The 26,322-nt window shown below is 36.3% G+C and overlaps 1 protein-coding gene across 1 annotated transcript in view; it reads left to right on the top strand.

The window, feature by feature from the left end:
* The window catches only part of Usp9y (ubiquitin specific peptidase 9, Y chromosome), a 160,822-nt gene that overhangs the window by 98,624 nt on the left and 35,876 nt on the right, over positions 1 to 26,322 (top strand). The window contains exons 24-32 of the mRNA NM_148943.2: positions 4,295 to 4,425; positions 4,742 to 5,020; positions 8,884 to 9,009; positions 9,172 to 9,297; positions 10,464 to 10,633; positions 19,279 to 19,387; positions 19,592 to 19,738; positions 21,021 to 21,167; positions 24,673 to 24,895. Of these exons, the coding sequence (NP_683745.2) occupies positions 4,295 to 4,425; positions 4,742 to 5,020; positions 8,884 to 9,009; positions 9,172 to 9,297; positions 10,464 to 10,633; positions 19,279 to 19,387; positions 19,592 to 19,738; positions 21,021 to 21,167; positions 24,673 to 24,895 (1,458 nt within the window). The remainder of the gene's footprint in view (positions 1 to 4,294; positions 4,426 to 4,741; positions 5,021 to 8,883; positions 9,010 to 9,171; positions 9,298 to 10,463; positions 10,634 to 19,278; positions 19,388 to 19,591; positions 19,739 to 21,020; positions 21,168 to 24,672; positions 24,896 to 26,322) is intronic.

The raw sequence follows: 26,322 nt of genomic DNA, 5'->3' as shown, positions 1-26,322 counted from the left end.
CATGCTTTCCCTGATAGAAAGTGGCAGATGGATGTAACAGAAGGACAGAAATGAGCAAGAAAGAAACACTGACAGGGGAAGAGAGAAAAAGGAGATAGACACTGGATTGGAATCAAGTGAGTTCAGTGAATCAATCCTGAAGGCTTTTTTAGACAGAGAAGTGGCTTTTTCAGGCAGTTAAAAATTCTAAAAGATAGGAAGGATAATTATGTTTCCTCCCCCTTCTGTGGCCACTGTGTGCCATGGTAATGGTTCTGCAGATGTGGGGATGTCACAAAAGAGTTAAGTATTGGCTAGAGCAAAAGCCTGAAAGAGATGGTGGGAAGGGCCATGGAGGAACCTAGGTCTTCACCAAATGGCAAAGCTCTAGTTTATGGAGGTAAAACAGGAAGGGTTTCTACAGGCAGGCTGCATCAGAACTAAGTAAGTCTAGGGAGACCAGAAAGGAGACAAGAAATAGTAAAGTCACCTTTGTTAAGCCCAGCCTAATGTTCCCAATGTGAATCCATTAGAAGGTGTTTCTGTATGTCAGCAGTTGGTAGAAAGGAAAGGAGTTTCAGGTTAATGATCTAAACAGCCCGATATCCCCCAAAGAAATAGAAGCAGTCATTAATAGTCTCCCAACCAAAAAAAGCCCAGGACCAGATGGATTTAGTGCAGAGTTCTATCAGACTTTCAAAGAAGATCTAATCCCAGTTCTTCACATACTATTCCACAAAATAGAAACAGAAAGTACTCTACCCAACTCATTCTATGAAGCCACAATTACTCTGATACCTAAAATACAAAAAGAACCCACAAAGATAGAGAACTTCAGACCAATATCCCTTATGAATATTGATGCAAAAATCCTCAATAAAATTCTCGCTAACCGAATCCAAGAACACATCAAAATAATCATCCATCCTGACCAAGTAGGTTTTATTCCAGGGATGCAGGGATGGTTCAATATACGGAAATCCATCAACGTAATCCAGTATATAAACAAACTCAAAGACAAAAACCACATGATCATCTTGTTAGATGCTGAGAAAGCATTTGACAAAATCCAACACCCATTCATGATAAAAGTCTTGGAAAGATCAGGAATTCAAGGCCCATACCTAAACATGATAAAAGCAATCTACAGCAAACCAGTAGCCAGCATCAAAGTAAATGGTGAGAAGCTTGAAGCAATCCCACTAAAATCAGGTACTAGACAAGGCTGTCCACTCTCTCCCTACCTATTCAACATTGTACTTGAAGTCCTAGCCAGAGCAATTAGACAACAAAAGGAGATCAAGGGGATACAAATTGGAAAGGAAGAAGTCAAAATATCACTTTTTGCAGATGATATGATAGTATATATATGTGACCCTAAAAATTCCACCAGAGAACTCCTAAACCTGATAAACAGCTTCAATGAAGTACCTGGATATAAAATTAACTCAAACAAGTCAATGGCCTTTCTCTACACAAAGAATAAACAGGCTGAGAAAGAAATTAGGGAAACAACACCCTTCACAATAGCCACAAATAATATAAAATACCTAGGCGTGACTATAACTAAGGAAGTGAAAGATCTGTATGACAAGAACTTCATGTCTCTGAAGAAAGAAATTAAAGAAGATCTCAGAAGATGGAAAGATCTCCCATGCTCATGGATTGGCAGGATCAATATAGTAAAAATGGCTATCTTGCCAAAAGCAATCTACAGATTCAATGCAATCCCCATCAAAATTCCAACTCAATTCTAAAACGAATTAGAAAGGGCAATCGGCAGATTCATCTGGAATAACAAAAAACCTAGGATAGCAAAAACTCTTCTCAAGGATAAAAGAACCTCTGGTGGAATCACCATGCCCGACCTAAAGCTGTACTACAGAGCAATTGTGATAAAAACTGCATGATACTGGTATAGCAACAGACAAGTAGACCAATGGAATAGAATTGAAGACCCAGAAATGAACCCACACACCTATGGTCACTTGATATTCGACAAGGGAGCTAAAACCATCCAGTGGAAAAAAGACAGCATTTTCAACAAATGGTGCTGGCACAACTGGCTGTTATTATGTAGAAGAATGCGAATTGATCCATTCCTATCTCCTTGTACTAAGGTCAAATCTAAGTGGATTAAGGAACTCCACATAAAACCAGAGACACAGTAACTTATAGAGGAGAAAGTAGGGAGAAGCCTCAAAGATATGGGTACAGGGGAAAAATTCCTGAATAGAAGAGCAATGGCTTGTGCTGTAAGATAGAGAATCGATAAATGGGACCTCATAAAATTGCAAAGCTTCTGCAAGGCAAAAGACACCATCAATAAGACAAAAAGGACACCAACAGATTGGGAAAGGATCTTTACCTATCCCAAATCAGACAGGGGACTAATATCCAATATATATAAAGAACTCAAGAAGGTGGACTCCAGAAAATCAGATAACCCCATTAAAAATGGGGCTCAGAGCTAAACAAAGAATTCTCACCGGAGGAATGCCAAATGGCTGAGAAGCACCTGAAATCAACATCCTTAATCATCAGGGAAATGCAAATCAAAACAACCCTGAAATTCCACCTCACACCAGTCAGAATAGCTAAGATCAAAACCTCAGGTAACAGCAGATGCTGGGGAGGATATGGAGAAAGAGGAACACTCCTCCATTGTTGGTGGGATTGCAGGCTTGTACAACCACTTTGGAAATCAGTCTGGCTGTTCCTCAGAAAATTGGACATAGTACTGCCGGAGGATCCCGGTACTTCTCCTGGGCATATATCCAGAAGATGTTCCAACTGGTAAGAAGGACACATGCTCCACTATGTTCATAGCAGCCATATTTATAATAGCCACAAGCTGGAAAGAACCTAGATGCCCCTGAACAGAGGAATGGATACAATTTGGGAAACTCATAAAACTCAAGAAGAATGAAGACAGTTTGCCCCTTCTCAGAGTTGGGAACAAAACACCCATTAAAGGACTTACGGAGACAAAATTTGGAGCTGAAACAAAAGGACGGATCATCTAGAGACTGCCATATCTGGGGATCCATCCCATAATCAGCCTCCAAACGCTGACACCATTGCATACACTAGCAAGATTTTGCTGAAAGGACCCAAATATAGCTGTCTCTTGTGAGACTATGCCAGGGCCTAGCAAACACAGAAGTGGATGCTCATAGTCAGCTATTGGATGGATCACAGGGCCCCCAATGGAGGAGCTAGAGAAAGTAACCAAGGAGCTAAAGGGATCTGCAACCCTATAGGTGGAACAACAATATGAGCTACCCAGTACCCCCCAGAGCTCGTGTCTCTAGCTGCATATGTATCAGAAGATGGCCTATTCGACCATCAGTGGAAAGAGAGGCCCATTGGTTGTGCAAACTTTATCTGCCTCAATACAGGGGAATGCCAGGGCCAAGAAGTGGGAGTGGGTGGATGGGGGAGCAGGTGGGAGACTTTAGGGATAGCATTGCAAATGTAAATGAAATAAATACCTAATTAAAAAAAAGAAAATCCATATGTCGATTTTGGATTTACTCAATTTAATCAATTGTGTCTTGTTTAGATAATTGTGGCCACTGATTCTTAAGATTATTAATATATATGTTTAATTTTGATCAGCTTGCTGTTGAGTTTTGGAATTGTTTGTTTACAGTGATACCTTGTGTTTTAATCATTATAGCTTTGTATTTTTTTCCACAGTCTCTGATATGCTCAATCTTCTCTTCACCCTGAAATATTTATTAACTACTGATTTTTTCACTTGCTTTGTTGGATATAAATTTTCAAGGGTTTTTATATCATAAAAAATTTCTCCATTTGTATTTTAAAAAGAGCAAATTTCTTTAGCATTGGTTTGTTTCTGTCAATAGTGGATGAAAATAGATTGAAATTTTATGGATAAAAACTGTTTTCATCCTAATTTTTTGATATGACATTTGATTTTATAGCTCATCTTAGTAGTCATTACTTATAATTTAACACCATACTGAATAGATATTTAATACTCAATATCAAATATACTGGGACTAGAAAGATGGATCTGCAGTTAAGAGTGCTCATTGCTCTTGCAGAGAGTCTGTGTTCAGTTCTGAGTATCTACAGCTAGAACTATGGTATCTATAACTAGTTTCAAGGTAAAGGATAAATGATGTACTTTTCCAGATTCCCCGAACATCAAGCAAAATCTAGTGCATATAAATTCTTGGAAACTAACATACACATAATATAAAATCTAAAAACAGTTATATTGCCCAACATAAGTATCAAGAATATATGAAGTAAATTTTGTGGCTTTTTTTTTTTTTTTTTACAGATAGCACAACTCTAGAACAATTAAGAGCTCTATGTTCAGACCATGTAAATCTTGGAGAAAGACGACTTGGTCAATCTCTTCACTCACTTTTCTTTGGTTCTTCTGCCTCCCAAGTGCTATATTTAACAGAGGTTTGTTTTTCTTTGCAAAAAATAAAAATATTTTATAGAATATTTTAAAACTAAGAGGATGCTTAAGATGATAAAGCAAAAATTTTAATCAAAAACAAATGAGAGAAAAAATAAGTTTGTGTGTGTGTGTGTGTGTGTGTGTGTATGTATGTATGTATGTATGTATGTATGTATGTATGTATGTGTGTATGTGTGTGTATGTATGTATGTATGTATGTGTGTATGTATGTGTGTATGTATGTATGTATGTGTGTATGTATGTATGTAAGCCTTCTAATGCTCTTTTTTCTCCCTTCCCTTTTCTCCTCATCTGTAGGTAGTTTACACCTTGTTAATGCCTGCTGGTGCACCTCTGGCTGATATTTCCTCTGACTTTCAGTATCACTTCTTGAAAAGTGGTGGCTTACCTCTTGTACTAAGTATGCTGATACAAAATAACTTCTTACCAAATACAGATGTTGAAACTCGTAGAGATGCTTACTTCAGTGCCCTTAAAATAGCCAAACTGTTGTTAACTATCGTTGGCTATGGCCATGTTCAGGCCATAGCAGAAGCTTGTCAGCCTGTTGCAGATGGCACAGATCCTAAAACACCGGTAATAATTTTAAGAAATATTTTGTAATTTATCTTTCATCCATAATTTTTAGAGATAAATTCAGTGACTATTATAAAGGATTTTGATCTATTTAGTTCTTTATACTAAAAATTTGTATTTGACTATACTAACATGTTATTTATCCTATATCTGTGGTTTTCAATATTAATTAATTGAAGTTGCATACAATCCTAAAAGTGTCTTACTAAATTATACCTAAAATATATACAAAATAAATATTCTGAAATACTTTCATTTAAATATCATACATGATTTTCTTTTTTTTTAAATTATTTATTTTATACATATGAGTACACTTGCTGTCTTCAGACACACTAGTAGAGGGCATCACGTCCCGTTAGAGATGGTTGTGAGCCACCATGTGGTTACTGGGATTTGAATTCAGGACCTTTGGAAGAGCAGTCAGTGCTCTTAACCACTGAGCCATCTCTCCAACCCCCATATATGATTTTCTTATCAACAGTTATTATTTCACTGTGACTTCTGATACTTAACCACCAACAATTTCTAAAATATTTTCATATATTGTAAAAGTTAAATTCAATTATAACTAAATTAGAGTTAATTTATTTACATTGAATATTACTAATGTATAAATTGTTGTTTGGAAATAATGTAGCCAACCTTTTAAATGATGCTTTAAAATATCCCTGATACATAAAATGTTAATCAGAAGCTTGAAAAGTAACTATGTATTTACTATTTTACTTTAAATTTTTATTTGAATATTATATAGTGTGCTATTTTGTTTAAAATAAGACAAATAAAATGTAATTGCTGTGGTGTACTTCAGAATAATAATTCTAGGACCATATCAACAAAATTAATGGATAATGCAGTGAAACAAGTTTATCTTGCTGATAATACTGAACCTAAGGTAATACATAACTTCTTTCTTGTATTCTTTCATGTGATTGTAAATATTTTGAAACATTTTATGTTTTAAAAGTAAAAACAATGAGATTTATACACACAAGTATAAAAATAACATTTATGAGGCCTTTCCCCATTTTAAGTATGAATATTTTATATTGTAAATTCCATGTGTATTTTTACCTCAAAAAAGTTGTTTTAATCAGAATTTTACCCACAGGATCTTACATACAGTTTATATGTTTAGGATATAATTATGCTTACCATAGCTTTTTCTCATTGTATATTAAAAATTGTGCCATGGGCTAGGGAGATGGTACAGTAAGTTCAGGTTTACTGCCAAAGTTTATAATCTGAGTTCAATGCCCAGGGCCCACATAGTAAAAGAAAAGAATTAAAAGAATTAACTCTCACAGTTGTCCTTTGGCCTCCCTTATGTGCTCACCACCCCCTGCATGCATGCATGCTTATGTAGGTATGTGCATATGTATATACATACATACATGTAATTAAAAAATAATTATGCAACTAATTGAGAAGTAACCAGCCTGTAATCACACTTGTTCATATTCTATTAGAGAGCTTAATCACTTAATCACTGAGGCTAAAACAGGAAAAATTCAAGTACAGGTCTACTCTAGATGATTTTGTGCAACTCTGTCACAAATATAAAGCAAAACTGGCCTGGGGATGTAGCTTAGTTACAAAGTGCTTGGTTATTGATACATGAATGCATGCATGTTTGCATAAAAATATTTTTCTTTCTGAATTTCAGAGACATGCATGTGTATTAAGAAAAGCCTTTGCACATTTATTTACTTACTAAGTTCTCTTGGAGTTTTGAATAATAGGGTTGTTTTTGGCTGATTGGTAAGTTTTTGTACATCAGTCAACATGCTTATCTTATTTAGACATTCAGGCAGCCACATTAATTAGAAGTTTCTGTTTTTGGATGTAGTATAAATGAGCTAAGATTTTTCAGTGAAGTTTAGTAGCTCTCAAAATATACTTTGAAATCTGTGCCAACACAGATTTTATATGTAGTAGATTCACACAGATAGGCTGAAGGATCAAAACCATTACAGTATATGTAACATAATATTTTAAGCTTCTCTCATTAGAAAAACTGGGAGTATTAGACTTGTGTGTTTCTTTTGCCTCCTTTATAATTTACTTGTTTATACACTCTGAATTTATTTAAGACAACTATATTAAAAATCTTACCATGGGTGATAATATATTCCTACAATGACAGCATTTGCGAAGCCAGGCAGGACAAATTACAAGTTTAAAACGACCTTCTGCTGTAACATGAATTGAAAGGCCAACCTGATACCGAGAGTAAGAGCCTGTCTGGAAAACAAAAAAAGACAAAGCAAAATAGCAATATGACCTTTTAAGAATTTTACAGTGAAACTAATTTATAGAAAGAAAACGAATACATTAACTATAAGAAACTTTGCATCTTTTTGGTTACAAGTACACGAGTTCACATAATAAAAGGAGTCTTGACACCATTGCATACACTAGCAAGATTTTGCTGAAAGGACCCTGATATAGCTCTCTCTTGTGAGGCTATGCCAGTGCCTGGCAAACACAGAAGTGGATGCTCACAGTCAGCTATTGGATGGATCACAGGGCCCCCAATGGAGGAGCTAGAGAAAGTATCCAAGGAGCTAAAGAGATCTGCAACCCTATAGGTGCAACAACATTATGAACTAACCAGTACCCCTGGAGCTCTTGACTCTAGCTGCATATGTATCAAAAGATGGCCTAGTAGGCCATCACTGGAAAGAAAGGCCCATTGGACACGCAAACTTTATATGCCCCAGTACAAGGGAATGCCAGGGCCAAAAAATGGGAATGTGTGGGTAGGGAAGTGGGGGGGGGGGTATGGGGGACTTTTGGGATAGCATTCTAAATGTAATTGAGGAAAATACGTAATAAAAAATATTTTTAAAAAAAGTAGTCTTGAATACAAGTAGCATTTTAAAGATAAAATTATAAGATGTATAAGTACACACATTTCAAAGAACAAAAGGTTTTTTGATTGTGTGTTTATGTAAAAGCACATGTGTATGGTCATACATACATGTGTATACATGTAATTTATACATACATATATATGCCCACATACACAAGTGTCTGTGGATTTTTGTACATACAGACATACATGGCTGTACATGTACAGACCAGTCATTGACATTGGTTGTCTTCCTCAAGTACTGAAATACTGAGATGTAGTATCATTTGAACCTAATGTGTGCCAATATAGTTAGTCTACCTGGCTCGCTTTTTGGGGGTTCCCTGTTGTTTTCTGTGCACTATAATTATATGTAGGCTACTATATCAACCACTAGTTAGATAAATCCTAGATACCTAAACTAATTACCTCATGATATTTTAGCAAGCAAATAACACTGAACCATGTCCTTGGCCCTGAAGGTTGTTATCTGTTGCTTCCAACCTTTGCAGAGTAATATAATCATTTGTTGAAAGCTTAGGCATTGGAGAGTAATTACCCCAGAGATATGTAAAAATGTTAGTTCAGAGTTGTAGTTTTTAAACCATGCCAGAGGAAGTGAACTGAATTGTAGAAACGATATATTAATTTCATATAAATTTGAAATCTGTTGAGGATATTACTAAAATGACAGACAAATAAGAAAGGAAATTTAAGCCAGGGAGTGGTGGTGCACACCTTTAATCCCAGCACTTGGGAGGCAGAGGCAGGCAGATTTCTGAGTTGGAAGCCTCAGAGTAAGTTCCATGACAGCCAGGGCTACACAAAGAAACCTTGTCTCAAAAAAAAAAAAAAAGGAAAAGAAATGTAAAATATTAACATATTTAGATGCTTTTATTTAAGTTGCCATAAATTTAGAGAAAGTAGAAATCTTCAGAAGTGATTTGAGTAGTATTTCATTCTGTAATTTTGTGTACAGGTTTTTCAAATCTTTTTTTCCCTTCAGATTAACCAGGTTACTCATGATCAAGCTGTGGTGCTACAAAATGCCCTTCAAAGCATTCCTAATCCTTCTTCTGAGTGCATGCTTAGAAATGTATCAGTTCATCTTGCTCAACAAATATCAGGGTTGGTTAGTATCAAATTTTGAAATTGCTGGGATTTTGGAGGGCTTAATCATAAAGACCACTTATTCATAAAGAATAACAATTTAAGAAAAAGGAAAATGTTTCATTCTTCTGATTACTTACTTTATGGTTATGGTCAGCATAGTGAGTTACCCATTTTCTTGCAGGCCTCAAGATATATACCTGATATTTGTGTTATTAGAGCTATACAAAAAATCATCTGGGCAGCAGGATGTGGATCATTAGAGCTAGTTTTTAGTCCAAATGAAGATATCACAGAAACTTACAAGATGGTAAGAATAACAGAAATAATGTTTTTTAAGTAATACTTCATAAAGTTTACTTCAAGTTGAATCTATGTACCATATTTCAAGACCAAGTTACTTGTCTTTTTTAAAGTAACTAATATGTTTACAAATGAAAATAATTTTATTTTGAAGGTGAAGATTAAAAAAGAAAAGAAAAAAAAAGTGAAGTAAATACCAGAAGCATTTATGATAGTATTTTTTTCCTAGTTTTCTTCATACAGCTTTTAATTTTTAAATTCTGTTTTAATTGGTTATTTTAGTATAGACGTAAGAAGAGTGTCATCATTTACATGTTATATCAAGACCTCTTAGCAACAAATTGCCTCTGCAGCTGGGTGTGGTGGTGCATGCCTTTAATCCCAGCACTTGGGAGGCAGAGGCAGGTGGATTTCTGAGTTCCAGGCCAGCCTGATCTACAGAGTGAGTTCCAGGACAGCCAGGGCTACACAGACAAACCCTGTCTCAAAAGCCAAAATACAAAACAAAATAAATAAATTGGGTTTTTTGATGGTTGATTAGTTGGTTGGTTGGTTATGATTTTCATTTGTTTTCTAGAGGCAGGATTTCTCTGTGTACCCCTCGTGGCTGTCCTGGACTTTCTCTGTAGTTCATGCTGGCCTTAATCTAAGAAATCCACCTGCCTCTTCCTCCTGACTATTGGGATTAAAGGTGTGCGCCACCATCTCCTAGCTGCATTGGGATCGTTAGCTCTTGTTGTAATTACTTGCCTGATAAATTAAAATTAATATTTTTGAAGAAATACAAATATTTTGTATTGAATACATTTTGATGGTAATGACAAATTCAAAACTCTTAGCTACATATTTTAGGATTCAGGAGTATTTGTTAATCTCAAGAAATTGTAAAATGATTACTTTTTTGACCAAAAAAAATGGCATTCTGTGTAGGCTGTGGAAACATTAAAAGTTTCTCTGGAAGGAATTATAATCACACAAAAATAAACTACTTCCTACTCTGAAAAAAAAAGTACATAACTGAATATCATTGTTTACACTTCTTTAATTTTATTAACCATACTAACACTTCAGTAAGAAGAAGTGAGTAGAAAATATGTACTGCACCACAGAAAAACTTTGACCATTTTTTATAAGTGAATCTCTAATAATTTACTCATTGCTATAATTTTACAGACCACCAGTACAAGGAGTAATCTAGAAGTGAAAGATGAACAAGTTTGCTGTGAAGCCCTGGAAGTGATGACATTATGTTTTGCTTTAATTCCAACTGCTATGGATTCACTCAATAAAGAAAAGGCCTGGCAGTCATTTGTCATTGACTTACTATTGTACTGTCCTAGCAAGTAAGTGGTTTGTTTTTTGGGTTTTTTTTAATAATTACATTCGAATTTCACAAAATGCACCCTGGTTACTCTTTTCACCCCTCTGATACTCACCCCACCTGCTCTTCAGGCCTTCCCACTAAAAAAGAAAAGAAAACAAAAGTCTAATTTATTGTAGACATATACTCACTGTTACTTGGTCAAACTCCCAGTAGCCAGCCACTTAAAGAATAAGTGATACCTTTCCCACCCTCAGCAACCCCAGTAGCCACTAATTGTGGAATACTACAGCAAGTAAGTGTTTTTTGTTTTTTTAATTGGTTATTTTATTTATTTACATTTCAAATGTTATCCCTTTTCCCTCTTTTTCTAATGAGGGAGTTTCCCCACCCACTCTAGCCTCACTGCCCTAGTATTACCCTAACTTGGGACATCAAGCCTTCACAGGACCAAGTGCCTCTCCTCCCATTGATGACCAATTAGGCCATCCTCTGCTGGAGCTATGGGTCCCTCCATGTGTACGCTGAAGCTCTGGGGAGTCTGGTTGGTTGATAATTTTGTTCTTCCTATGAAATTGCAAACCCCTTCAGCTCCTTCAGTCCTACTCCATTGGGGTCCCCATGCTCAATCCAATGGTTGGCTATAAAAATCCACATCTGTATTGGTCAGGCTCTGGCAGAGCCTCTCAGGACTGCCATGTCTACATGCACTTCTTGGCACCAGCAATAGTTTCTGGCTTTGGTGTCCGCAGATGTGATGGATCCCTAGGTGGGGCAGTCACATCACTGGATGGCTTTTCCTTCAGTCTCTGCTCCACACTTTGTTCCTGCATTTCCTGTAGACAGGAGCAATTCTGGGTTAAAATTTTGGAGATGGGTACATGGCCCGATCCCTCAACCAGGGGCCATGCCTAACCTCTGAATATGATCGCTACAAGTTCTCTCTCCACTTTGTTGGGTAGTTCAGCTAAGGTCATCTCGGCTGGGTCCTGGGAGCCTCTTGTTTTCCTGGCATCTGGAACTTCCTAGTGGCTGCCTCCAGTTCCTCATCCCACATGACTGTACACCTCTGTTCAATTTCCTGACCCTTTGTTCTTCCCATCTTTTCCCACACCTGATCGCTCCCCACTTTTTCCTTCCTCCTTCCTCTCCCTCCCAGATGTCTACCCACCCCATCTACTGCCCTTGATTATTCTGTTCCCACTTCTAAGTAGGACTGAATCATCCACACTTTGGTCTTCTTCTGGAGTTTCATATGGTCTCTGACTTGTGTTGCGGGTATTCCAAGCTTTTGAGCTAATATTCACTTATCAGTGAGTACATACCATGTGTGTTCTTTTGTGACTGAGTTACCTCACTCAGGATAGGTTTTTTTTTCCGCTCTCTAATTTTTTTTTAATTTTTTTAATTATGTATTTTCCTCATTTACATTCCCACTGCTATCCCAAAAGTAGGCCATCTTCTGATACATATGCAGCTAGAGACACGAGTTCCAGGGGGTACTGGTTAGTTCATATTGTTGTTCCACCTATAGGGTTGCAGATCCCTTTAGCTCCTTGGATACTTTCTCTAGCTCCTCCATTGGGGGCCCTGTGATCCATCCAATAGCTGACTGTGAGCATCCACTTCTGTGTTTGCTAGGCCCCAGCATAGTCTCACAAGAGACTTTCAGATATTTTCTACTTATATCCATTTGCCTGTGAGTTTCATGAATTCATTGTTTTTAATAGCTGAGTAGTACTCCATTGTGTAAATGTACCACATTTTCTGTATCCATTCCTCTGTTGAGGGGCATCTGGGTTCTTTCCAGCTTCTGGCTAATATAAATAAGGCTGCTATGAACATAGTGGAGCATGTGTCCTTCTTACCGGTTGGAACATCTTCTGGATATATGTGCAGGAGAGGTATTGCTGGATCCTCCTGTAGTACTATGTCCAATTTTCTGAGGAACCACCAGACTGTTTTCCAGAGTGGTTGTACCATCTTGGAATCCTACCAGCAATGGAGGAGTGTTCCTCTTTCTCCACATCCTCGCCAGCATCTGCTGTACCCCGAGTTTTTGATCTTATCCAGTCAGACTCGGGTGAGGTGGAATCTCAGGGTCATTTTGCTTGTTATTTCCCTGATGGCTAAGGATGTTGAACATTTCTTTACATGCTTCTCCGCCATTTGGTGTCCCTCAGTTTAGAATTCTCTGTTTAGCTCTGTACTTCATTTTTAATAGGGTTCTTTGGTTCTCTGGAGTCTAACATCTTCAGTTCTTTGTATATATTCTGTTGGATGTAGGATTGGTAAAGACTTTTCCCCAATCTATGAGTTGCTGTTTTGTCCTATTGACAGAGTTCTTTGACTTACAGAAGCTTTGCAATTTTATGATATCCCACTTTGTAAATAGTTGGTCTTAGAGTGTGAGCCATTGGTGTGCTCTTCAGGAAATCCCTGTGCCAGTGTGTTCAAGGCTCTTTCCCACTTTCTTTTCTACTAGAGTCAGCATATCTGGTTTTATACAGAGGACCTTGATCCACTAAAAGTTGGCTTGTACAAGGAGATAAAAAAGATGGATCAATATGCAGTCTTCTACATGCAGACTGCTAGTTAAACCAGCAACATTGAAAATGCTGTCTTTTAGATATAGTATGTGAACTCTACAAAAACATGTTTTCAAGTTATTGAGACTAAATTAAATATTAAATATTGTATTTACACAGTACTTGAAGGATTTTGCAATATCTTAAACAGGGACTTTAGTTGCCTACCAAAAAATTATTTTTTTAGCACACTTCCTGCTCAAATTATATTTTTAGATCTTTAGGGCATTTAAAACCTAATTATTTTTTCCAATGAATTACTTTACTACTTCAGTGTTTAGGTACTAGTTTAGAAAACTGCACCTTAAATAAACATGTTTGTATGTTAAGGAAGGAAGGAAGGAAGGAAGGAAGGAAGGAAGGAAGGAAGGAAGGAAGGAAGGAAGAAAAAAAGAAAGAAAGAGGAAAGAAAAGATAAATACTGTCTTTTTTCCACTGGATGGTTTTGGCTTCTTTGTTCAAGGATCAGGTGACCATAGGTATGTGAGTTCGTTTCTATTCCATTGATCTATCTGCTTGTCTCTGTACCAATACCATATAGTTTCTAATCCGTAGTACAACTTGAGGTTAGGGATGGTGATTTCCCCCCAGTGTTGAAAATAGTTTTCAATATCCTAGGGTTTTTTTGTTATTCGAGGTGAATTTAGGAATTTCTCTATCTCTGTAAGAAATGGAGTTGAAATTTTGATTGGTCAGTGATGGTGATTCCTCCAGAAGTTCTCTTATTGTTGAGAATGGTTTTCCCTATTCTGGATTTTTTTGTTATTCCAGATAAATTTGATAATTTCTCTATCTCTGTGAAGAATTCATTGAGTTGGGATTTTGATAAGGATTGCATTGAATATGTAGATTGTTTTTGGTAAGATGGCCATTTTGACTATATTAATCCTGCCAAACCATGAGCATGGGAGATATTCCCATTTTCTGAGGTCTTCTTCATTTTCTTTCTTTAGAGACTTGATGTTCTTGTCATACAGTTCTTTTTCACTTGCTTGGTTAGAGTTCCACCCAGGGTATTTTATATTATTTCCAACTATTGTTCAAGGTGTTGTTTCCCTGATTTCTGTCTCAGCATGTTTATCCTTTGAGTAGAGGAAGGCTACTAATTTGAGTTAATTTTATATACAACCACTTTGCTGAAGTTGTTTATCACCTATCTAAAGTTCTCTGGTGGAATTTGGGGCGTCACTTATGTACACAATCATCAGCAAATAGTGATATCTTGACTTCTTCCTTTCTAATTTGTATCCCTTTGACCTCCTTTTGATGTCTAATTGCTCTTGCTAAAACTTCCAGTACTGTGTTGAATACATAGGGAAAGAGTAGACAGCCTTACCTTGTCTCTAATTTTAGTGAGAGTGCTTCAAATTTCTCTCTATTTAGTTTGATGTTGGCTATGGGCTATTGTGTCTGATTCTCTTCTGGGTTTTTGTGAGATAATTAATTTCTTGTGGCTTATTTTTTGGATGTTGTTATCCTTGTGTTGGAGTTTTCCTCTATGATCCTCTATAGGGATTGATTAGTAGAAATATATTGTTTAAATTGGCTTTGTTTTGTAATATCTTGGTTTCTCCACTATGGTGATAGAGGTATAGTAGCCTGGGCTGGCATCTGTGGTCTCTTAAGGTCTGCATTACAACTGTTCAGGATCGTCTGGATTTTTATCATCTATGTTGAGAAGTCTGGTCTAATTCTGATAGGTGTACCTTTATGTGTTTCTTGGCCTTTTTAACCTCCAGCTTTTAATATTCTTTGTTCTGCACACTTAGTGTTTTGATTATTATGTAGTGGGAGGATTTTCTTTTCTGGTCAAATCTATTAGGCTGCTTGTATATTTAGGGCCATCACTTTCTTTATGTTAAGGAAGTTTTCTTCTATAGTTTTGTTGAAGATGTTTAAAGGCCCTTTGAACTGGAAATCTTCAACTCTTTTCTCTCTGTTATTCTTTGATTTGTTCTTTTTATTGTATCTCAAACTTCTTGGATGTTTTGATTTAGGAACTTTTTACACTTTGTATTTTGTTTTGACTGTTGTTCCAGTGTCTTCTACATTATCTTCTACATCTGAGATTATCTGTTTTTTCTCTTGTATTCTGATGCTTGCATTTGTAACTTTTTTCATCAGGAAAGGTCCTCCATCTCCAGGATTATCTCCATTTTTATTTCTTTACTGTTCTCTATTTGTGTTTCTCTATTATTTGGTCTTGGACCATTTGTTCACGTGTTTGATTATATTTTTCTGTATTTCTTTATGGGATTTATTTTTGTTTCCTCTTTTAGGGCTTTTCTACCTGTTTGCCCTGTTTTCTTGATTTCTTTTAGGGATTATCCATATTCTTCTTAAAGACTTCTATTATCTTGATGTAATGGAATTTTAGGTCAGAACCTTGTTCTTGAGGTGTGTTAGGGTATCCAAGGCTTTCTGTAGTGGGAGAACTGGGTTCTGGTGATGCCAAATTGCATTGGCAACTGTTCATTTTTGTTCATTTGCTTGCCTTTTGCCCTCTGTTTATCTGATAACTGGCCTGGGTGTCTCTGACTGGAGCAGGCCTCCTTGGAGGCATGTAGAGCTCTAGGGATTGTGGGCAGGCAGTGTTGTCGTCTGGTTAAGGTAGGCATCCTGTGCCCCTGGTTCCTGGAAAACAGGCAGGCTGTGGGTGGTGGGGTCACGCACACCAATCTGCCATAGATGTAAACAAAAGTGCCAACTGGTAGGACAATGGGGCTTTGGCATAAATTAGATAGACCCACTTCTGCTGTGCTTTGTGGGGGTCACAGCTGATAGGGTTCTCACTTGTGTCCCTGATTAGGGCAGACCTCCTGGGAACTGGCAGACTACAGTGTTCAGGCAAGGCAGGCATGCTAATCTATCTCTTAAGTCCATTTAACGTATTATGTTTCTCATTTTTTATTCAGATGTGTCTTTTTCGTAAAGTGGGGTATTGAAATCACCCACTTTTTTTTTATATTTGTTTTAAAATCTACTTAGCTAACACATGTTTAAAAAAAGAAAAGGAAAAACAACAACCAAATCACAGAAATCACCCACTACTAATAGACTCATGTGAATCTGTGTCTTTAAATCCAGTAGTAGTTGTTTTGTTTTTAAAGAAATTGGATACCCCTGGGTTTGGTGTATATATATTTAGGGTAGTAATGTGTTTTTGGTTAACTGTTCTCTTGATTAGAATGAAGTGTTCCTCTTTAACTCTTGATTAGTTTTAGTTTGAAGCCTTTTTTCTCAGATGCTATTGATGAGTACTTTCTGGTCCAAATTGATTGGAGTCTTCCCTTTTGTGTCTGTCCCTTTATTCTAAGTCTGACAATTTTTAATTACAATGTATGTCCTTTAGAAAGCAAATGGATAGATATTATTTCTTGATCTGTTCAGTCTTTGTCTTTTGTTTGGGAAATTGAGGACATTGATATGTGTTTCAACTTATGTTATAATGAAATGTATGTGTTGTGACCATCTTGTTATGTTTTAATAATGGATGTTGTGTGGGGTTCCTGTTGGTGACTGCAGGTAGGGTAAGTCTTGAAGGAAACTTAGGGCTTTGCTGCAGCACTGGAAAGGTTGCAGGCAAAGATATGAAACCCAGGTTAAACCCCGAAGATAAACATAGGAAGTCTGGATACAGTGGAATTTTTAGGTGCTTAGATGAAACTTTGGATGATTGTACATACAACAAGTTCTGCTGGAAGCTTAGAACTTAGCTTTGATAAAGATGAGGTGATTAGAGTTAGGCTGGAGCACAGGGACTGGAACCCTGGTGGACATGTCGTGATTACACTGAAGCACTGGCTATAGGATCTAAGTTAGATCTGATGGATTGGGGTATAATAAAGGTTGGATTGTAATGAGTTTTCATCAGGAAAAAACCTGGAGGAGGATACAGTAAATAGGATGATGATGTTGATTCAGAGGAGTTGGCACAGGAAGTATAAGCCCTGGAGGAAATCCAGAGGTTGACTATAGCACAGAAGGAAGTGATCACACTAGTGTAATAACTGTTTTTAAATTATCTTTAGGGCTAATTTCGGTGATATTTTAATGTCTTTATGTAAAACTCTAAGTCACTTTAATTTTCTGAAAGCTTTAAATTTTTAATGGATAGTGGGAAACCGGTTGCTTATGAAGAAATAAGTTGTATTTGTGCTTGTTCACTATGAAGCACTTTTGATATATGTACTCAGAAGTCTTAACATTAACCAAAATAAATGAATATAAAGTCCTGTATTTATTTTGGAGATAAGAATGTTATACATAATCAGACCATATTTCTACTGTTAAAATGTAAAAGTTTGATTCTTTGCCTCTCAGAAAGAATAGTATACTTTAATACTAATTGAAGGGCTATTGTATTTCATTTTTTATGAATGCTCATGTGACAATAGTATCTTTACAATTACAGATATTCTGGTATTGCATTAGCTTTATTAGGTTTTCGTGAATTGTTTGCTGCAAAGCTCACTTCAGCCAAACAATTCTGGAAAAGCTAGAGCAAAAAGAGTTCATTAGAGCTCCATATCTTTCATAGTATCTAGAGTAGCATTTTTGTCTTGTTAATGAAACAGAAGTCATCCATATTTTTATTCTTCTGTTGTTCTCTTTAACATTATCTTTATCTTTTTAACATGATTCTTGACTCAATGTATTTTAAAAGATTCAGTAAATCATACATTAAAACTATCACAATATTATTAATTAGTGGTGTTTTCAATCCCTCATGTAAAAATTGGACGTTCAACTCTTTGAAAATTGTTGTACATCCTTAATCATTAGGGAAATGCAAATCAAAACAACCCTGAGATTCCACCTCACACCAGTCAGAATGGCTAAGATCAAAAATTCAGGTGACAGCAGATGCTGGCGTGGATGTGGAGAAAGAGGAACACTCCTCCATTGTTGGTGGGATTGCAGGCTTGTACAACCACTCTGGAAATCAGTCTGGCGGTTCCTCAGAAAATTGGACATAGTACTACCGGAGGATCCCGCAATACCTCTCCTGGGCATATATCCAGAAGATGTTCCAACTGGTAAGAAGGACACATGCTCCACTATGTTCATAGGAGCCTTATTTATAATAGCCAGAAGCTGGAAAGAACCCAGATGCCCCTCAACAGAGGAATGGATACAGAAAATGTGTTATATTTATTTACATAATGGAGTACTACTCAGCTATTAAAAGCAATGAATTCATGAAAATCTTAGGCAAAAGGAAGGATCTGGAGGATACCATCCTGAATAAGGTAACTCAATCACAAAAGAACACACATGATATGCACTCACTGATAAACAGATATTAGCCCAGAAACTTAGAATATCCAAGATACAATTTGCAAAACACACGAAACTCAAGAAGGATGACCAAAGTGTGGATACTTCGCTCCTTCTTAGAATGGGGAACAAAATACCCATGGAAGGAGTTACAGAGACAAAGTTCAGAGCTGAGATGGAAGGAAGGACCATTCAGAGACTTCTCCACCCAGGGATTCAACTCATATACAACCACTAAACCCAGACACTATTGCATATGCCAGAAAGATTTTGCTGACAGGACCCTGACACAGCTGTCTCTTGTGAGGCTATGCCAGTGCCTGGCAAATACAGAAGTGGATGCTCACAGTCATCTATTGGATGGAACACAGGACCCCTAATGAAGGAGCTAGAGAAAATACCCAAGGAGCTAAAGGGGTCTGCAACCTTATAGGTGGAACAACAATATGAACTAACCAGTACCCCCAGAGCTGTGTCTCTAGGTGCGTATGTAGCAGAAGATGGTCTTATCAGCCATCAATGGGAGAAGAGTCCCTTGGTCTTTCGAAGATTATATGCCCCAGTACAAGGGAATGCTAGGGACAGGAAGCAGGAGTGGATGGGTTGGGGAGCAGGGCTGGTGGAGAGTATAGGAGCTTTGGGGATAGCATTTGAAACGTAAATGAAGAAAATATCTAATAATAAATTAATAAATAAATAGATAAATAAAATCAATGCAATGATTCTAAAAAAGAAAAAGAAAAAAATCTTTGCTACCAGTTAAGTGCCAGTGTATATTTGTTACCTTATGTTGTTGCAGAACTGTACGGCAGTTGGCACAGGAGCAGTTCTTTTTAATATGTACCAGATGTTGCATGGGACATAGACCTTTGCTGTTCTTCATTACTCTACTCTTTACCATTTTGGGGGTAAGACCTTTTTAATGCACCTGTCAATATGATCTATTCCTTAAAATGAAAGATACTCAAATAATAATTACAACTTTAATTACATTTAAGTCATGATCAGTAAGAGTAGATATGATATAGATATGATAATACGAATATTAGGTTTGTTTGTTTGTTTTTGACAGTTAAATCAGTACTGAGCACAGTATTGTCTTTATATTTCAGGGTGCAGCTAACGAGAAGGGTAAACATTCAGATGTCTACTTCACACTTTTAAGGCGTCTTCTCACTTATGCTTACAACAGCAACATTCAAGTTCCCAATGTTGATGTTCTTCTCAATGACGAAATTGATTGGCTTAAAAGGGTTAGGGTAAGATTCAAAGTATTCAGATTTTTTATTGTTAAAAGAAATTTAAAGAAAGTATACTCACTTATTTAAAATTGTACCAGAGTGTTCTTTATGAAAATTTGCAAGAGGAACAGTTCAGTTTTGGTCACAGTTTTAGAAATTCAACCTAATTCTCTGAGATTCATTTTTTTTAACTATTGTGTTAATTATGTCACACAAGCAGCCTGTGTAATGACAGCCTAGAAGCAAAAAAAAAAAAAAAAGTGTCTGTTGGTGGGCCTCTTGTTTCTACTTCATTCAGGCCTCTAACCTTTAAAATGTTACAATTAGTATTCAGGACATATTTTCTCCTCTAAAAATATCCCACAAACACATTCAAAGGTGTGTTTGTAATCTCTTGAACTCTCTTAGTCCAAAAAAGTAAACAAGAAGATTAACCATTACAGAAGTTTTATTTTGTTTTGAACACTGTAAGTAAACAAAGTACAGATAGTTATATTCCCTTTAATTTCAACACTCAGAAGTTGGAAGGAATATGACCAAGATTCAACCAATCTGGCTAAATAGCAGGAACTTAAGAATAGGCAACAAGACAATGAAAAAACATAACAAAATTTTTTAAATGCAAAATGTTTTTCAATTGGTGATGACTTGTAGAAAACACATAGCTTCTTTAGATTAAATGTACTTAAGACTTGATATTCTAATATTTGTTTATATTTATTTTGGTATTATAAACCTGCTTTGTGAATTACAATGTTGCATTTTAGGGAGTTTGTGTGTACATATGTTGGTTCTCTGGTTTTTTTTTTTTTTCAATCTGATGTCCTAGTACCTTAGCCTACTGAGAAGTTTTTAGATTAAAGATATTTTTATGTTGCTCATTTACTTATCTGTTTTATTTTTATATTTACCAACCTGATCTCTTTTATAATATATAGTTCGAAACTTTTGACATTGAGATTGTTTGTTAAACATACAATTGCTGAAACATTTCTGAACCAGCATTTTTTCATTTGGTAACAAAGACCCTCTTTTCTTTTTTTTTTTTTCCTCTTTTCTTTATACAGACATTCTGTTATACTCTTGCATACTCCATAAAACCAAAGGGCAACTGTGGGCACAAACCCTATTAGGTGCCATTAAATTTACCTTTCTCCCAGGATTATGAAACTTCAAAATAATTATCTGCAAAAAATAATTTAGATAAGTTGTACATGAATTTTCAGAACTTTTTGTTGTGGCATCCTATCCCTTCCTATATCCTTTCATAAGTTAAACCTGTTTTATTTTTCCTTTGCAGGATTACATTAAAAATACAGGAGAAACAAATGTAGAAGACCCAATCTTAGAAGGCCATCTGGGAGTAACAAAAGAGTTACTGTCTTTTCAGTCTCCTGAAAAAAAGTATCATATTGGTTGTAAAACAGGAGGTGCTAATCTTGTTAAAGTAAGTTTTTTTACATTTGTAACTGTAAGTGCAGGAATGTGCATACTGAAGTACATGTCTAGTTTCCTCCTTATTTGAAACCTAGGTTCCTTGTTTGTTCACCACCAAATATACTATATTAGCTGCCCCTCAAGCTTCCAAGAATTCTTTTCTATGCCTCCAATCTTTAGAAAAACTGGGGTTCCAGGCACTTAAAACTTTACATGGGCCCTAAGGGGTTTCAAACTCAGAATCTTAAACCAGAACACATGTTTTTACTTACTAAATGGTCTTCCCCAGACCTGTTGTTGTTGTTGTTGTTGTTGTTGTTGTTGTTGTTGTTGTTGTATATTTTCTTTACTTACATTTCAGATGTTTTCCCCGTTCCTATTCCTCCCCCTCCCTGAAATCTCCTATACCATTCCCCCTCCCCTGCTTCTATGAGTGTTCACCAAAACACCCATCCACTTCCACCTCCCTACCCTCAAATTCCCCTACACTGGGGCATCAAGCTTTCACAGGATCAAGGATCTTTCCTCCCATTGGTGCCTGACACAGCCATCCTCTGCTATATATCCTCTGCTAGAGCCATGGATCCCTTTCAAGTGTATTCTCTGGTTGGTGGTTTAGTCCCTGGGAGCTCTGTGCATGTCTAGTTGGTTGATATTATTGTTATTCCTATGGTTTTGCAAACCCCTTCACCTCCTCTCCTCCTTCTAACTCCTCCATTGGGGACCCCATTGGGCACCCCAAGCTCAGTCCAATGGTTGGCTAGGAGCATCTGCCACTGTATTTGTCAGGGTCTGCCAGAGCCTCTCAGGGATGATTTTCTTGAATTTAATTTTTTGTTTTGTTTTGAGTCTCTGAGTCCAAATAGTTCTGAAATTTATCTCTTTTTCTTGAGCTTGTCCAAAAAGAGAAAAAAAAACCCAGTTTAGCCAAGATATTGTAAGTTCACCTACCATATCATGTCCAACATTCCACAGCTCTTATTCTCCAGTTCTTAAATTTTTGCTCCTTCATCCATGGTGTTCTCTGAGCCATAGAAACTTCATAAAGATATTCAATTTAGGACTGGGAATTCAGTAACTTATCCTGTATACTCTGACAAATTATGACTATCTGCATTACTTATCACTGCCGAAGAGACTTCTCTGGCCAATGTTGAGGGAAGCATTAGTATACAAGAAGAATACCCATTTAACAATAGTAGCCTTCTGTCCTGCTTCGTACCCATTTTCCCTCCTCATTCTCTGACAGTAGGGCCTATAACCTCTCAAGACATGCGCTTTTGATAAGTTTACGGTGCCAAGCATGAATTTCCTTGCATAGAACAGGGCTCAGATCCAATCAAAAGGCAGTCATATCCAGAATCTCAGGCTAGTGTTATTCCTATGGTTTAACCAGTGTATACATCTTCCTTGTTAGGTCAGTATGGTAACATTCAGTACCCAGAAGTGGGTAAGATGATATCATTTCTCCCAAAGCAGTCTACACAATGTATCCCAGCACTGTGAAAGTAACTGACAGGAAGGAAGTTTTCAGATCTATTTCATTTTGCTGCCTTTATGTCTTGTAACCAAAGTATACTGTATCTTCTCCAAAATGATTTTAATATCTTGTTACGGTTGGCATTCAGAAGCAGTAACAATAGCTTAGGTTGGTCTAGATAACTCTGTGGACTCCTTGACTAAAGCTGCTCTGGGATTTTTTTTTTTTAATTAATGACTATCTTTTGAGGAACATGTAGGACAGAAGATAAATGATGCCATGGATTTTATCAGACAGTATTTTTAGTGGCTCTTGCTGTGTCATTTCCCAATATCTTAATTCATTTATTAAGATTCTTGGAGTTTTAAGACAAGAAACCCATGAAGTGCTGAGAAGAAAGTATATTCTTGTTTCAACATGAAATGTTCTGTAGATAAGCCCATTTGGTTCATAACTTCTGTTAGTTTCACTGTGTCTCTGTTTAGTTTCTGTTTCCATGATCTGTCCATTGATGAAAGTGGGGTGTTAAAAGTCTCCTTCTATTATTGTATGAGGTTTAGTGTATGATTTGAGCTTTAGTAAAGCTTCTTTTACAAATGGGGTGCCCTTGCATTTGGGGTATAGATGCTCAGAATTGAGAGTTCCTCTTCGTGGATTTTCCTTTGAATAGTATGTAGCATCTTTTCTCATCTTTTTTGGTCACTTTTAGTTGAAAGTCTATTTTATTGGATACTAGATTTGCTGCTCCAACTTGTTTCTTGGGGTCACTTGCTTGGAATAGCAAATAGCGTGGTATAGCTGTTTCCTGAGAGGCTCTGCCAGAGCCTGACCAATATAGATGCTCACAGCCAAACATCATTCTAAGCATGGGGACCCCAATGGAAGAGTTACGGGAAGGACAGAAGGAGCTGAAGAGTATTGCAACCCCATAGGAAGAACAATATCATTCAATCAGACTCCCACAGCTCCCAGGGACTAAACCACCAACCAAAGCATACTCATGGAGGGACCCATGGCTCCAACTGCATATGTAGCAGAGCACAGCCTAGTCGGTCAGAAATGGGAGGAGAGGCCCTTGGTCCTATGGAGGCTCGATGACCCAGTGATGGGGAACACTAAAGTACTGAGGCTCTAGTGTGTGAGCAGGTGGGGGAGCACTCTCATAGAGGCAGTGTGTGGAGGGGGAGGGCATGGGCGCTTGAGGAGGGGAAACTGGGAAGGGGGATAACACTTGAAATGTAAATAAATAAAATAACCAGTAAAAATATGAAAAAAGACAAGAAATCTTATGTGCACTATTAGGTTTATAATAGGAAGGACTATAATTCATTTTCCCACACTTACAATTAAATGTACTATTCTCCTTTCCTCTTCCTCTTCTTGCCACTCCCTTCTCTTTCCATACAGTCCTCTTTTTACTATCTACCTTTGCTACAATCATACAAGATGGATGCTAATGAAAGTTGTGCTCGAAATTTTCTTTTTGTTGGGTTTGTTTCATATATATACATTCATACTTACATATAAATAATTTTGTGTTTTGTTTGTTTTTCATGTCAGGGATTCTTTCTTTGTGTAGCCTTGGCTTTCCGGAAACTCACTCTGTAGACCAAACTTGCCTTGACCTCAGAGATTATAAAATCAGTTAGCAGCCTTATATGATTGCTATTTGCTACATCTGAATTCTTCTTGAGATTGTGTTCGAATGAGATTTTCTGTCTTCAAATACCGCTTATTTTTTTCTTTTTATTCTTTCGATTTTGCTTTGTAAGTCAAAGAAAAGAATTTAACTTGGATGTATTTAATTTTTATTTAAAGTGAACTTAATGTTAATGATTTTTAGCTTACTTTTCATCTAAAAAAATCAAGGAATTCATTTATTACTCTTACATTTTGAGTATCTGAAACTGTTTTTGAATTAAGTATTTAAGTCAATTGTCAAATCATTGTAAAAGTACTTTCTTACAAGATATTTAGTTTTCTAAAAGTATATTTTTACTAGTATAATGTGTAATGTCTTTTTCTAACTCCTTAGGAATTAATTGATTATTTCATCTTTCCTGCATCCAAAGCTTACCTGCAATATATGAGAAGTGGGGAATTGCCAATCAAGCAAGCTATTCCAGTCTGTGGTTCACCAGCTACAATTAATGCTGGTTTTGAACTACTTGTAGCTTTGGCTTTTGGTTGTGTAAGGAATCTTAAACAGATAGTAAACTGTTTGACTGAACTGTTTTACATAGGCACACCAGTAACTAGTAAGTAAAATTTAAAATTCTTGTTTACTATGTCTCAGTATTTTATTGTTTAAAATTTAAGACATTTGTAAGCAGAAAAATTTTATACTGAATGCATCACTGGTATTAACTTAGTTTTGTAATTTAGCATAATAAATTTTATTTAATATTGTCATAAAATCTAAAGTCCAAAATCTCTAGAACCAGAAATGATGCCACCAATATAAACATTTAAGCACTAGATATTGTGAAGAACTTCATATGCTAATTTAGAGTGCTAAATGTTAATTGAGTTCTGATAATAAAATCATTTTTAAGATCCAAAGAGAATATTCAAGTGACTACTGTACGTTCCATGGTCTAGAGATTTTACTCAGAAAAGAAAGACAAACCAGGCATAGTGGTACATACCTTTATCCTCAGACTACAGAAAGTGGAGTAGAAGGATAATGAATTTGAGGCCACAGAGAGCTATATATGTAGCAGTATGGAAGACCACTGGCTACCATAGCATGTATCTAGGGTTTTGAGACAAAAAATTGAGGGTTAGGGTTAGATACTTTTAAGTACAATGTCGAATGTAAAATCATTACGTTATTTTAGGAGGAAACCAATACTTAAATTATATAATTGGTATCTCTAGAAGAAATTTTAAAACCTGAAATTGTGTTACACTCTCTTTCAGAGTAAAAGCAATTCTCCCATATATTTTGTTCTTGTATTAACTTAAGCAGTAGATCTTTTGTATTCTGGATAACTAAGAATGAAAAAAATGATTTCTCAACATTAGTACTCGTTTATTTGCCTGATACATGTGCATTGCTAACATTTTCAAGTATGTCAAAATACATAAGAAAAATTATTGAATTTCTGTGGATTCCATGTTCCTGGTCCAGAGATTGTGTATATGCAAGTTATGTGTGCTCTGTCTGTCTCTCTCCTTTACATTGATTTAACCCACTCCACACAAAAAGGAAATGTAAATGTTCTCAACTTTATTTTATCATCAATATTTTTTGTCAGCATTTAAAGGTCTAGATTACTTGGGGTTTGGTTGTGTTGTTAGTATATTTTTCTTAAGACAGGATGTAAGTAGGCCTAGAACTTAATATGTAGGCTAAGCTCACATTGATATCCCTCTGACTCCCAAATACTGAGAATAAAGGTGTATAACACTAAGCTTAGTTAGAGGTCTGATTCTAATTATTAATGGCATAACTTTCAATTTAATATATTTTTAATTTATGCTATATTCTTAATTTGTGATATATTCTTAACTTATATAATTTACTTACAAATTATTGATGATCCTCAAATTGCTTTTCATTTTTGCTAAGTACAGGGAATTTAAATGATACACTTTTCTTACATTGATTTCAGTTATACTGTCTCCTCTCATTGTAACAACAAAACTATGGATCTAAATCACTTTGGGGTTTGAATGACAA

The sequence above is a fragment of the Mus musculus genome, chromosome Y (assembly GCF_000001635.26).
Source record: "Mus musculus strain C57BL/6J chromosome Y, GRCm38.p6 C57BL/6J".
Lineage (NCBI taxonomy): Eukaryota > Metazoa > Chordata > Mammalia > Rodentia > Muridae > Mus > Mus musculus.
The sequence above is the reverse complement of the archived record's forward strand: the minus strand, read 5'-3'. Positions and strand labels throughout refer to the sequence as shown.